Source organism: Aethina tumida, chromosome 1 (genome assembly GCF_024364675.1).
Source record: "Aethina tumida isolate Nest 87 chromosome 1, icAetTumi1.1, whole genome shotgun sequence".
NCBI classification, from domain to species: Eukaryota; Metazoa; Arthropoda; class Insecta; order Coleoptera; family Nitidulidae; genus Aethina; species Aethina tumida.
This window is the reverse complement of record NC_065435.1, coordinates 67,731,846-67,748,068: the sequence shown is the minus strand read 5'-3', so window position 1 is coordinate 67,748,068 and position 16,223 is coordinate 67,731,846. Positions and strand designations below refer to the sequence as shown.

The following is a 16,223-nucleotide window of genomic DNA, read 5'->3' as shown; positions in this document are numbered from 1 at the left end:
GCGTTCACCTAGTCTAGTTTTAATATGCAGATTTATTATTAGGTCAGATTACCTCACATTTGTTTGATTTAACTGTAATGTTTATGAGTAGAAACATATGTTTCTTTATTGCAAGGCATTTGTATGAAAATTTAAGTGCAAATGATGATACTTTATGTGTCTGAGAATTTAATACGACGGAATATTCACACAAAAATAAATAATAATCTGAAGGCTAGTTTGAAATAAAATTATTTATTAATATTAATATTAAAATATAAATTGGTTAATCAAACTATAATAATAATTTATTCACAAATACAAGAAAAATTGTAGTATACTTGTATAAAATAATATATATAAAGCTAAATTAAAAGAAAACAAAATCCATACATTTTATAGAGTGATTATATTTGTCTCACAGCTGATATAAAAAGTACAAAATACACTGCGCATCTAAGAAAATAAAATTTAAATTTTTATTATTTACCATATAAAAAATTATTTTATGTTTGAATTTACAAAAATCAATGTTAATAAATTTATACCTTTTTTATAACAAAAAATGGAAACTTTTGACTAATTAAAAGTAAAAGTTTCAAATCTCAATATACTTGATTTCGTTACAAAGTGGCAAAGTTATACGTCACTAATTACTCTAGCATCCAACCATTCATTAATTTAAAGCGACCATTCGAACGCCCGCAACATATTAAACTTACGGTGCCGGTATAATTAACCAAATTTACCGGGAAACACGAGACGTCATACCGACATAAACATCCGCGAAGGTATTCGCATTGAAGTATTATCAGAGACATCGGGCTCAAAGCCACTCCAGTTAAAATATGGCGGTTAGCCGCCCCATTGTGTTCCGTTAACCGAATTATTGGCACAACGGTTTCTGTGTCTGTGTGCGTGAAGCGGGCCATATAGAAATTGCAACCTGCATTCGTTCGGCATGTTAACAGGTTAATTGCGGCCGAATTGATTTCGACGGGAATGCGTTTCGAATATACTGACCCCGATAAATTGTATCTGTACGGAAAAATATTCTACGCTAATTGTCACGACGTTCTTAATTTTGCAAATTAACTAATTACAATAAAAAATAAGATTTTTCTGAAACGAAACATTCTTACCTTTTCTATGAGGTACATTTTACTGCTATAAACAATTGATCTATACAAAGTTCAAATTACAGAAATTTTAAGAATTCTGAATAAACTATGGGCTTAAGAGTTAATTACAAAAATATTTCATAGCTAATATAAATTTAATCTTCCATAAATTAAATAATTAATTATATATTAAGTAAATATAATTTTATGATTAAAATAAATTCTATGTTGGTCATAAAGAATTTGCAAATACAAATAAATCGAAATAGTGGACAAAACTTCTAAAATAAGATTTACCTGTTTACTTTGGTACGTAAACCTCACAAAGCTTTCAAGTGTAAAAGTATAATAAATATTTTCTTAACTCTATTAATATTTTTACTATAGATATAATTATATTATAAACATTATAAAAATATTTTTTACAATTAACAAATACAACTTTAATTTTAAATAAAATAAATAATTATTATCTTTAGGTTAATTTGAGTTAAGCAAGTATGTTATATTAAGTTAGGTTAAGTTAGGTTTGAATTAATAAGTATAATTTTATAATTTAAAATAAATTCAGTATTTATTAAACATGTAAAAAATAATAAATATTTTCTGAAAAAAAGATGGGTTTTCTGCTGTCTAGATTTAATTATACTGTTAAGCATTTTAAAAATATTTCTCTAATATAAAAATAGCATTTACAAAGCTACATTACAAAAAGGTGAAATAAATAACATACTAGGTTAACTCAGATATGTTGAAAACCATAAATTTTGTAAAATCATTTTTCTTTGTCCGTCAGCACCCCAATGCGAATCATATTTATTATCCAAAACTCTTTCCCGCATCCTCTCAGAATAACTTTTTAACATCAAAGAAGGAACAACACCAGAAAAATCTTAACTTAACATCATAAACAGACTTATTTCCTTAAAAAGTACATTAATTTATAGACTAAAATATAAGTAATGTACCACCAGCTAATAACCTGAGTGGTTGATGCTGTATTTTAATAAATTCTCTGCTTATCTTGGTATGCATCTTAAAAGTAGTATTAAAAAAGTTCCAACTCTTTTCTGAATAAACTTGATCTACTCTATAGAATTAATTTTAAATATTATAAACATCACATTAGTAAATAAATAATTAAATAATTTATTTCCTCTGATTATTTTCATATGTATATCTAGTGGTATTAAAAAAATTCACGAAGTTTAAAAAATAACGAATAAACGAATAAAAAATAAAATATATTTTTATCTACTCTATAAAGTTAATTATAATATTTATGAATTATTAATTATATATTGAATTAATGTTAAGATGATTGGTATAATTTTATTATTCAAATTATTAGTATTAGTTTGCCAATTATAAATTCATATAAGTAACATATATTTTAACAATTATATCCTTGATTTTTTCTAGCAATAGAAATTATAAAACCAATATATTAAATTCGTCAATATACTACATTGTTATTTCAAATATTAGCTTAAGATAATAAATATTTCATTTGGAAAATATACTTACGGCATATCAATTTAGGCAAACAGACACAATAACGGAGTAGTAGACATTATACGTCATTTTCCGTGTAAGTTTTGTAGATTGTAACGATTTACGAAATGGATTCATGTCAAAATAAAGTCATGCGATCCCATTTCGTGGTAAATAGAATTGACACTTTGTAAATAGGCTACTCAAATAAAAAATTTGCTCGTCATTTAAATAAGCACTGAAAAAAGTATTCCAATTTATGAAAATGTAAAAGGTTTTAATCTAATTAATTATAGTATAGTGATGAAATGAATGAAAATACATATTGTTGTAAAATTTGAGTCAGTTTTGTAGTCTTGTAATGTTTTAAATTAAATATATACTCCAATATACGGGACACAATAATCAATTAATTAAACAATCGATTACCGATAATAGAGCCAACAATTTTAATTTCCTCGCCATTAATATTGCAAACTTTCAGATACAATTAATGATGACTAATCATAGGTTAAATATCAGGTCAAATTAAATCAGTCGTAATTTGTTATTTGTAAAAATAAATTTATTAATTCACGAATTTATTACTACATTTGTTAATATTTAATGGAAATCACGATTCAACGTAATTTTTAATTTAACTCTAAAAATTTCCAACAAATTTATTCATATTTCTCATCAACATACTATATGAAACAAAATCAAATTTCATGCAGGAGGTGCAGCGTTATGAATGACAATTTTCCGCGTTAATAGAGTTTAATTTGAGTGGTAATATGAAATTTATTTGTAAATTATCCCCAATTGAATTAACGGTTTCAAACGCAGCACCGAAAGAGCAGCCAAAATCAACATGAGAATACTAATTATGTTTTCGTATCAAATTTTGAATAGGCCTAATTGAATAAAAAATAAATAATTGAAGTATTAACAAATACAAAAAAAGTAATTATTTATAAACCATAACTTGTTGATATGCGTTATTTTTAGGTATTTTTACGCTAAATTACACCTCTATTTATAGACATACCAAATAAATTGATTATTGATTTGTTATTAGTAAATATATTTGTTTTTGTTGTTAAATGAAATAAAAATTAAATGAAATTTTTACTTTATTTTTAAAAATTCAGTATATTGAGTAACAAAATTAAATATAAATAAGATAAAATAAAAATTCAGTTTTGGTTTGAGCAAATAATACTAATTTTATACCAATAAACAATTAGTTTTCTGAAATTATGTTCTCAACTATTGTAAAATATAAAATTTCTTCTAAAAGAAGTAAGACAAATTTAATTTTAACATCAGGTTTAAAATAATTTCTTCTTATTTTATCTTAATTTTTGTTTTATAAATTAAGTTAAATGAAAGAGATAGTTCTGAAAAATTTTAAAAATAAACTGTAATACCAATTTTTTTATAGAAATATCAAATTTTTTAATAATGAACTCATACCTGATTTTAACTAATAAAATGGTCTTGAAAAAATAAGTACACCACTGAATGGGTATATGCCAAATTTGTTAAAAAAATTATATATTATGTATATTGATAATTCTGAATTTCTTGAAAAATAAGATAATTATGAATATGCACATTTTTTATGAATTTTGATATATACCGGCCAATTTGAACAAATTGTCGATATCGAGGTCCATATCTTGTTACATTCAAAATTTATCAGTGGGGTAGGGGATCTTTTACGACCTCATTGCACTTTATGTTTTAAAATTTATTCGTATAATATTTAATTTGTAATTAAAATTTTCGAATTTTTGTTTTAAATGAGATTGAAAATCTATTATTTGGATTACTCCGAAAAATTAAATGATTATTAACTGGATATAGTCTATAACATTTAAGTTGTTTTTTAAATTAGATTTAAGTTATAACATTAAAATCAGATGACATTTTGTGTTAAAATTTATTTGCTGATATTTTAAAATATATCAGACATTATTTCATAAATTTATTTTAACAAAATAAGTTTTGTGAATATAAAAAATGCCCAGAAATATAATTGGTCTGACGCTGAACCATACATAGTTACGTAATCAAATATTTGAACCATTTTAAAGTAATATTTGTATAATAAAAATTCAATTTGTTTGCGTTGACGTTTGGTATGTATAGAAAAACCCCATGAAATTTTCACGCACCGGAGCATATTTGCACGAAGACCGTAACAGTTTTGTACCAGCAACGTAACGGTGCTTATCCCAGGTTTAATGGTCGCCGTATGCCTCCTTAAATGCCAAAAAAGATTGTATAAGTAAATAAAGTTGATGCCAAATCGGCCGTTTTTGCTATGTTACGACTCGTTTTATAGTACCCGCCACCCTCGTTCGCCGTTTAACGGTCGCATTGGCGAAGGACTCCACAAACTGAGACTGATTCCGAGTCTTGATATCAGTAGAGTCAACATCACCCGGAAGCGCAGGATTAACGAGACTTGATACGGAAATGTCGGAGAGAATCTAAGACAAGAGGGAATGTTTTTCTTTATCGCTCCTGGAAGGATTAAAGCGCGCGGAAACGCGCACCGAATCGGGTTAATCAAGGACATGGCTCGGGTAATTTATTTAAGAATATGATGGATTATGATCGTCCTCGCAATTCTGCATGTGCTATTTTGTGTTTGTGTTTTATTCCTTTTTAGAATTAAATTTATTACCAAAGATATAAACAACTGCACAACTTTAGAATAGGGGCAAAAAGACGTATCGGTATTATTCGAACTACTTAATTTTTGAAAAATATTAAAATTATTTTTGTAATTAAAAGATTTTTATATTTTCATTTTAAGCGCACAATATAGAAATAATGGAATAAATTTGATTATTCCATTATTTAATTAATTGAGCATAACATATTTATAAAATATCCTGAAACACATCAATTTTAGATTATAATGTAACATCGTGCAATGTAAAAATTTCATACATTGTATGCTTTTAAGTATTCAACTCCAAAAAATTTAAATGAAAAGTATGGGTTTGTAATCAGTCATTTAAAATGTTAATAAAGAATATGATTAATTATGACCTTCTGCATATGCTGATTCCGGTTTTATTCACTTATATATCAAAGATAAAAGCTACATAACTTTAGTTCAAGAAGAAAGAACAGATTAATCGATTTTATTCGTACCTATTACATTATTAAAATATAGTAGATACGAATAAAGTAAAATGTGAGCAACGTATAAATTTTATCCCTACGTTTAACCCCCTTCAAGTAACAATTGAATAACTCATTTGAAAGATCTCTTCACGTTCTATTCAAAAATGTTATTGCTTCCGGTTAAATAAGAATATGGTAGATTATAATCGTCCTAATTATTCTACATGTGCTAGTTTCGGTTTTATACGTTTTAGAAAGAGAAAATTGCATTTTTAAAAATTTTGGAAATATTTTTTGTATATAATATTTTATTTCCCGATTTAAATGATACACTGATCATTTAACGGGCATTATTAAACTAATTATTAATTAAATAATTTTGTAACATATCAATTTTAAATTACAAAATGACATCATGCAGCGAAAACAATTCATTCCTACATTGAGCCCTGTTCGAGTAATATATAACTCGCACTTTTTTAATGGGAGGTGGAGGAATTATTTAGATTTACATAATATATTTCTTTAATTTATTGCAAAAAATAACATAATGAAATAAAATAATTGCTATTGCAAAAAATCAATTATTTTTCAATACAATAGTTAACAGCGTAACAAATTTCAAACAACTAACTTTAAATTTTAATGTTAATTTTTGCAATAAATTTGAAAACAATGATCTTTGAATGGAGAATGTAGGAGGTGCAACTATCAGTCGAAGGGCTCAATGAAATAGTAACATGGTCAATAATTAAAATAATGAATATAATGCCTGTTTTATGTTGTTCATTTAAATATGGAAATAAAATAATTTATTTGATTTGTTAATCCATACTGTTCTATATTTAATTCCGAAAATTTGATTTTAAAATAAATATAAAAATGTATATGGACATTGTTAAGTTAATATTATACTGTCCAAAAAATATATTATTAATATAGTTAGCAACAAAGGATCTAAAACCTTGAAAATATTGAAAAATCAAGCAATATGACATTTTAACAAAATATTTACCGCATAACAGCATTTTAAACAAGGTATGGCGTGTCTAAAATTATATACCGTCAACAGTCTTTTTCTAATGTAAATCTAACAATAAAGTAAAATTAAAAATCCATTTGTATCAACTTTAAAAAGAGGTCTACTTTATTTACATATTTCTATTTTACTACGTTATCAAAATATCTTTAATTTTGATATAAATAAGTTAGTAAGATACACGTATAATAAAAACGACCTAATTGCAACAATTAAATGATGTTTAAAATTTTATGGCAATTTACACAACTTGAAACTTTGAATACATTTAAATAATTAACTCATATTAATCCGTCATTTTGTAAACAGAATTTTTAAATAAAATTATATTTAGAAAAATTTGTTACTCCCTATTCAATATAGATTTCAACATGTTTGTAATTTTTTATTTATAATTAATTTAATTAACAATATATAAAAAAATAATTTCTAATTTATGATTAAATAATTAAATTAATTAAATAATTAATAATAAAATTATCAACCATTAATCATATATTGATTTATAGTTTCTGTACAAATATACCATTATCATTTTATTAAATATAATACGAGTAATTAGTAAATTTATTACAGAACTAAAATTCTGTTATTGTTATAATTCCACATGTTGTTTTTAACAAGAGACACCTATAAGTTAATTTACAATTAAAAATATGATTTATCTCGAATTCAAAATTGCTCATTTGTAAATAATGATGTAGCAGTTTAGTAAACATAATTATTAATTAAACCGACGCTGTGGTGCACTGTTTACATTAGTTCTGAAATTGTAGAAACTTTGTTACGTTTGTTAATGTTCATAAAATATAAAATATTCATTGGTTTGTAAATAACATTTTTAAAATATTGAATTCAGTGAATATAAATAATGTTTCAGTCAGTAATTAAAATTTTAGAATAATTATTTTAAATTTAGAGAAAATATTTAAAAGACAAATTAAATTTTGACAAATTGATCAAGCCGTCGTATATTAAAAACTAATTTTGCCAAGTGGTATATAAAATCTTAGGGCAACTTTATTTATCTATTATTACTTAGGTAAATTATAAATTCATAAATTTGATGCGGAAGAAATTTGATTACTTACTTTTTAAATAATTAATAAATTTTTAATTTAGAAAAAAATTACATTAACATAACTTATTTTTACATAAACTTATTGAAATAGTAAAATGTTTGTTAACTAACGGAAAATTGCTACTTTTTTGTGTAACTTTATATCTTTTTAAAATAAGAAATTCGTCATTTTTCTATCTAGTTATGTTATTAAAAATTGTATCAAAAAAAATTATAAATAATAAGCATTTCCTGTGCCAATATGAAATAGTAGCTTTCGAAATTATTATTTTTTTAAAATTAAATATAAGATTTAAATATTAAATTATTATTCTGTTAAGATTGATGTACTTCAGATGGTTGCGTAAAGGACTAACTTTTTATAAAACTTTTATTTATTATAACTGATGATACAATACAAGGATGAATATTTTCTATGACCTCGATGATCAGTCACGTCATAACTATCTAATATTTGATTGGTGTAACGTATCGTATTTGGAAAATATTTGAATTCTAACGTGTAATTTTTTTATTTTAGAATAGTCAAATGTAATTTACGATAAAGAAGTTTAGAAGATGATTTAGTATACAATTTATATATATATATATATATATATATATATATATATATTATCAAATATATTTTTTTTGTTTTTTAAATCACGTTTTTGACATTCAGGGTTATAATTTACGATAAATACTGATAATTATGACATTACTGACAAAAACTGGTGTTTATTTATAATGCGTTGTTAAATGTTAATTTAGTTTTTATATGACCGCGATTCAATGACGAATTTCGTATGTAAATAGTATGTCATTTTTGAAAATCTCATAAAAAATTTATCCGTTCGGATTTACGCAAACACATCAAATCAGACCGAGAATAAAAACGCATTCGCATCGACTTAATCCCACAGCAATTATTTTAATGGTTATTTCCATTCGAAATCCAGATTCAGAATAATTAAAATAACAACGTGCAAAATCCGCATGAAACCGAAAATTTATTCCGTACGCGGACGCATATTAAAAACTCAATTATTAAAATGCATATCTCGACATGCGGAGGACGCAATTAGCATTGGAACGGCGACAAATATTATGTTAATAAACCGTTTTTGATAAACCGTTTTATGAAGTGCCGACGAAACGCGGTCGAGATGCAGCTGAATGTCAAAGGGCACTGGGTCAATTCAAATATGCCGTTAGATCGTTCCTTCTTCATCGATATCCCGCCTCTCCCGTTTCATCTCGGTTACGGTTTTTCCTTCCTTTTTTTCCATTTTCATTAGAACACGTATCCTTGTACCGGGACGCTCTAAATTCCATTTTGTACGTTGCATAAACCACCACGGACTCCCGTCCAACCTGTGGCTTCTTATTTAACGGTCGAACGGATAATGGTATTTACTTGTGACCCAATTATGTTGTGTCGGTGACGGAAAATTGGCTTAGTTGGATCAGAAGTTGCTTTTATTACTTGCGATTTAAAATCGAGTTCGAGAACTAGGACAACAGCAACTACATTACAATGTAAATACACATTTGAAGGACTGTAATCCGTTAACATTGATCCATGTAATAATTACTAATTATGTATTGTTCAATACGAAATACAGTATAAAGTAATGCAATGTTCTGTCACAAATTTTTATAAAAAGTTAAATAATAATTCATGTCGTATACTTATTTTATATTGATTTTATTTGAATTTACGTTCAAAGCTATTAAGATGATCGATGGTTTTGTATCTTTTGAATATACCGCCATAATATTTTATAAAAAATGACATCATTCTTTAGTGAAAACAATTTAATTAATTAAATCAAAAACAGAAATTGATTCAATTCATCTTATTAAAAGGTTAAGTGCCTTTTTGATTTTATTTAAATTTGCCCTCATAGTATGAATACTCATGAATATATCTCTTTCTTTTAAACAAACCTAACCTATTATTATAGAATTTTATTCCACTTTATGGTAATTCGAAATAAAATGATTAGTATAATACTTTATAACAGATAAATAGATAGATTCTGTTAGAATAACAATAATTTAATTAATTTTAACAAACATTTTGTTATATTTGAACTATTTATAGTTGAATTTTCCTCTACAAGTACTACATCTCAGAATTTTGATCTATAATACGTTTGTTAAAATGATCGATGGTTATTTATTGCATGAATTTACCACCTTAATACCGTATACAAGATGATGTCATATTTTAGTAAACACACCTAACCTACTCTTAAAGATTTTTACTGCATTTTTATTTAAATAAATAATAAGAATATTTTATTATAAAAGTTATAATATATTGTGTTAAAATATCATTTAGTTTTAATTTATTTAGTTTAAGGATAATTGAAATTGCATACTTAATTTAATGATATAATATTTAATTTGAATAATTAAAGATTAATATTGATCACTATTTACTTTTGATTGACACCTTATATCTACTTTATTTAAATTTAGATCTATGGAGTTTAAAATGATACCTATAATTATTTATTACTTAAATTTACCACCTAAATACACCTAATACACTATGACGTCACTTCTTAGTAAGTACTACTCTAAGACTTTTACTCCATTTTTATTTAAATTAATATGAATATTTTATTACGAAAGTTATAACGCGCATTATGTTAAAATATCATACGTTTTTAATTACACTAGTTAAAACACAATTTTTATTGCATACTTAATTTTAAGTACGATACTGTACTATTTAAATTTTAGGTTTACGGTTATTAGAATATTGATAATTATTTATTATTTGAATATTTGAATAATTAATAAAAACAATGCTGTACTTTTAGTACCACTTTGCGTCGATGTTATTTAAAAGTAAATCTACAGCTTTTAAAATGATCCATAAACATTTATCACTTAAATTTGTCGCTAGTACAATAAATAATATATCACTTTTTAATAAGCACTGTTAACCTACTCTAAGACTTTTACTCCACTTTTATTTAAATGAAAAAAAAATCCTTACAAGTTATAACTCTACATTATGTTAAAGTATCATACACTTTTAATTTAACTAGTTAAAACACAGTGATTCTATTTGAATGTAGGTTTACGGCTGTTAGAATATTATTAGTTGAATTTGCTACTAAAATATCGCACCCAAGATGACCTAACCTAACTTACTCTTCTAAAATTTTTCTTTATTTTTATTTAACTAAATCAATAAAAACATCTAATTAGAATATTCCATTATAAAGTTATAACACAAGATTCCGCTAGAATATCATTTACTTTTAACTCAGCATATGAAAAAGTGAAGTTACATTAAGTATCATTATTGTATTGATTCCTTTTGAATTTAGGTTTATGATTGTTAGAATAATAGCCACTTACTTACTGTTTGAAATTATCACCATAAAGCCACATATAGATTGATGTAACTATCTTGTAAGTTCATTTAAAATTTGACTAAATTTTTATATAAATAAATCAATAAAAAGATAAATTGGAATATTACTTTTTAACAGTCTTAACACATAACAACTTTTTCTAGAATACCATTTATTTTCTAATTTTATTTATAATATTAATTTATATAAATAAATAAACTAATTTTGTCATGATGTAATTACCTTGTAAACAAATTCTTAAACAACATGCAAATAACATTGACACATTTAAACTAGATCTATCCATAATTTACTGGTGAAAATGTGTTAAAAACTACCACGTAATGAAGTCATTAATATATCACGCAATTATAAACTTTGAGCACGGTATTAAACGCGTCGTTTACGTTGAAACTCGTTACAACTTGAATATTAATCCGTTTAAATAATACACCTTGATAAATGTTCAATTATTTATGGTGCATCCAGTTATTTTCTTATTATATATTCGATAAACTGTTATAAGGATCATTGTAACGGTATTTTTAATGTAATTGTGTAATAAATGTTTATGCGTGGCCTTATGTCATGCGAGAGGTGTGTTTCCGAGGGTGCGGACTTTTCACTGCTAAAAAAAAGATATATAATAAAATATCTACATCAACAAAGCTTGGCATTACGGAAAGCTTTAAAAATATTTATTCGCCCGACTTTAACGGTAAACGCAACCAAAATTGTATTTCGAAATTTGCGGCGTTGTAAACGTTTAAGACCATTTATGGTGGTCCGTTTAATTATTTTATGCGGCGTAAATGCAACACCAGAAGGGATTGTGTTATGTAAAACGATGCGCTAAATTTTATGGAAAATGCGGCGATTTGTTTTCAATTGAATTAATACCTAAATCGATGATTATAGATGAAAAAGGTAAATTAATTTTAGCCTAGATATTTTTTCATTGTTTTTTTTTACGTCGGTTAGGTAATTTAGGAGGTACATAATGAAGTGATCCACTGGAGAAGGAAATAATTAGTTAAAACGTCGAACGAAATCCCATATAAACATTTTTATTGCTGATGCTTGCATGTATTTATTGTTCTGTGCACTGTAAAATTTTCTAATTTTGCAAAAATAATTTAGATGCATATCAAATTTAAATTTATTAATTAATTTTAGCCTAGACATTTTTTAGTTGAATTTTTATGTTGAATTGTGTAATTTGGAAGTACTAAATCTGAAATTCCACCGAGAGACAACTAAAAAAATAAAAAATATTTTTATATAAAATTTATTAAAACGTCGAGTGAAATTTTCATTACCGATCTATGCATGTTTTTTTATTGTTTTGTGCATAACAAAATTTTCCATTCGTACAAGTATATTGCGGCAATTTATTTTACCTACAGCACTCATGATAAATTTATTTTTGTGTATAATTTCCTGACATTATGACGTCACTGTCCTGTAAGTAACAAATAACTTAATTTTTTAAAACTGTATCATAACTTATGTTAGAAAATACGACGGTAGTTGTTACTAGATTATGGTAAACATTATGCACGACTACTCAAACATTTTTCATAACTTCACAGCTTGCCCGCATGTCGCACCTCTTTGAACTTATGGCATGATTTTACATAATAAGTTGTCTATCTAAAGGATTATGCTTAACCCTTCTTCAAAACACCTGTTTCTTCTTTTCAGCGTCAATAAATTACGACCACTCCCTAAAATCCTATTCGTACTTCCTCTCGCCAAACTTCTTCAACATATTTCCCAATTATCCCAATTAATGTTACAATGGATCCATACAAAAGCACACATAAACAACACAGGCAATTTTTTTACTGTTTCTTATTAAAAACAATGAACGAAAGGAATTATAAATAAATAAAAATGTGTTCAACATAAACACAAGCAAAACTAAATCAATATTATAGCAATATTTTCTAGTTTATCCGTAAAGACAATATAAATAAATAAATAAACAAATAAATAAATAAATAAATAGAAAGCCTATTGTTTAGTCACGCCGAATTGTTAAATAACTGTTAAATGTATATCTGAATAAATTGTTTATTATAGTGAATTTTATATTTAATAAAGTATTTTGTAGTATTTTTAGAAATTTATTGTTAGAATGTTGGAACTATTATTAAACTGTCTGAATAAAATGTTGAAGCATAAAAGAAACACAGTAAAATTCACAAAAATAAAATTAAAAATGAAAAACAATCCGATATAAGAACTAGTTCAATTACTCGTCACATGTCATTAAAACAATCATATTTTGTTAAGTATTTTGTATATAAAACAATAATCAAAAAAAGTTTGTACAATGGATTAAGTACAAAGTTATTTTTATGCTAAATTACGCACAAGTCTAATCAAAAACCAAAGAAGGATTGAGCTTATATACAATAAACAAAGGTTTCTGTTCAACCCGGTGCTTTCCAATATTTTTTATTCTGTATACAAAACAAAAGAAAAGTTATAATATAAAACCAAGCAAGTACAAAAAGAAGATATAAAAAAGCAGATGGTTCAACAAATGATCGGCACCGGCCGTTAGTCGTCGTGCGTGTTCGTTTATCCACTTAATCCACCATTAAGACTATGTACGCGGCAGCAGGGGGCGCTTCTTTGGCTTCACGTCAAGCTCGCCAGAAACAACGACAGAACAAAAAGCAACAGCAACTAAAGAACCAGAAGGCTTCGGATTTACTTCCGAAGCAGCCGCAGGCCAAACAGTTCCACAATTATACAGATCCAGCAGTTCCTAGACTATCCCGGGTGGAACGAGGTGCTCTGAAGCCTCCGCAGCAACATGAGAGGCGGCACAGCACTTCGAACTATCTCAAGGAGCCGAGGGCTCGCATCCGGGAGAGTCCATCCATATCCATACCCGTGCAAAATCATCAGCCCCCTATGCCCCTTACCCCTTGCACCTTGGTGCAACAACACAATCATCTGCCCCTACATTCAACCACGACGCTTAATCAACAAGTGCAGCTGCCACAAATTTTCATACCAGAAGACAGTAAGTTGGAGAGGAGATGCAGCTTCGTCCGTCAAGTGGAGGAGATGGAGAAGCCCCAGGAAGGTGGGGTGTTGGACAGATGCAACCATATTTGCAACTTCGAGATCAAGGATAAACAGTGGGAAAACCACACGTCGTACTACACCGAGTACGACAAGGAGGTTTTCGGCAGCTTGGAATACCCCTTTTCCGAGGTTTGCACCACTTTGCTTCCCCTTATTTTGCTCTGCTCATTATTCATTTCACGTTCAATCTAATTCGTAATTATATCATTATATAAATGTATTGGACGGGTTGAAACTCGGTGCGCTGACGGAAAGTTTACGGCCCTTGAGTGGGCCAACGTTGAAGGTCGCCCAAAGGACATAAAACTTATCGTTGATTGCTTAGTTGGTTAGATTATCGATTATATATCATTGAGACAGCCATCTCGCTAATATTGGGGGCAAGTTGCGAACGAAATTGAGCCCACGACACACCAAACGGTTTTACAGGTAAAACGTTTTAGAGTAAATATAGTCAACAAAGATGCCTTCGCGCTTTAATTTAATGTGTTCCGACGCAAATATTGACATGGAGGAAACTTCAATCCGGAATGTTCTTTTTAGTTTTACGTTATTCTTAGATGTTTGACATTTTTTAACGTAGAATTTATCGTGTTCAATAGACACAGTTTGAATAAATTTTAAAATGCTGCTGAATTTAAAGAATATTTATGTACGTCAAATAAACAGTTTAGGATGTATTCGGAAGCATTATTCACAAATTCTGGCAAGGGTATCATTCAGGTCGTAACACGTCCTCTAAATTAGATTTTGAAGTTTCACTTCGACTTCAATAAACGTATTTTGCCTACGTTAAAAGTTTAGCAGGCAATATAACTGGAAAAAACACAAGTTATTTCGCCTACTTCTTCTTTTCAGTGCCATAATTTAAAGAGCAAGTCAAGTTTCTTTTATTAATTCTCTTTAATTATGAATAGTATCCAGTTACGGACTGAAAGACATTCATTAATGCTTCCATTTAGCCAGTTTCTCCATCTACGTCCGAGACATAAATATGCAACAGCCTCCATTCATCCAAACAAACTCCTCGGAGAGTTTTTCAAATTAATGAGGCATAAGTCTCATTCGGAGACCGTTCTAGACGCCATTCCGGAACGAGCGGCCACGGCCTCTTAGATGCCAACATCTTTTGCGCTTAATCGTGATGGAGTGGTCGGCACTGGCGAACAGCCCGACACAGGATATTTGATATCGACTTTTTATCAATGTCTCGTAAAAACGGCCCGGCCCTTTTGTGATTCATAATTGGACGTTTTGGCGTGCGGTAATTCCATTTCCTGGCCTTCGCAGCACCTCGACAAATTTTCGGCAAATATCCCCCAACAACAATAAATCGAATATGATAACATAAAAATCCAAATATCTATGTAATTCAAGAAAGTGTCTTGTTTAATATCGTGCCATAAAAAAATGGTTTTTTATTCCAATTATATTATTAATAAACTTACTTATTAAAAAATATAGCCGTCGATACTTGAGAAGATAAACGTGCAGTTTTCTGTAATTAGTTTTCGACGAGCGACGCCATCTTGTCGATCTTTATCGAAGGGCTTGATTGAAAAATAATTGGACCAGTAATTGAGGACTTCCTAGTTTGACACGATGAATGGGATACAATTTCGCACATAATCAAACAAACATGGGACCCGTATACGTCGATTAATTGTCAGCACAAACGATATCGACTCTAATTTCCACTCGGCATTGTTTGCTCCCGTAAAAAGTCGATCGATGGCCTGTCGCACTGTTGGTTTCTATACGAAAGTATTGTTAATTAACTAATTTCAAAAGAACGAGGAAGTAACGAACAGTTGATTAACTGACAACCAATCAGGACTGCGATTAAAACAATTTACTGTGTTGACTGCTTTACTAACAAACTACATGTAATTACAAATTAAAAAGTTATATCATCGGTAATA

The 16,223-nt window shown here is 27.7% G+C and overlaps 1 protein-coding gene across 1 annotated transcript in view; it reads left to right on the top strand.

The window, feature by feature from the left end:
- The first annotated feature begins 13,201 nt into the window (after positions 1 to 13,201).
- Positions 13,202 to 16,223, top strand: part of LOC109608706 (uncharacterized) — a 29,193-nt gene continuing 26,171 nt past the window's right edge. The window contains exon 1 of the mRNA XM_020025232.2: positions 13,202 to 14,430. Within this exon, the coding sequence (XP_019880791.1) occupies positions 13,813 to 14,430 (618 nt within the window). The 5' untranslated portion in view covers positions 13,202 to 13,812. The remainder of the gene's footprint in view (positions 14,431 to 16,223) is intronic.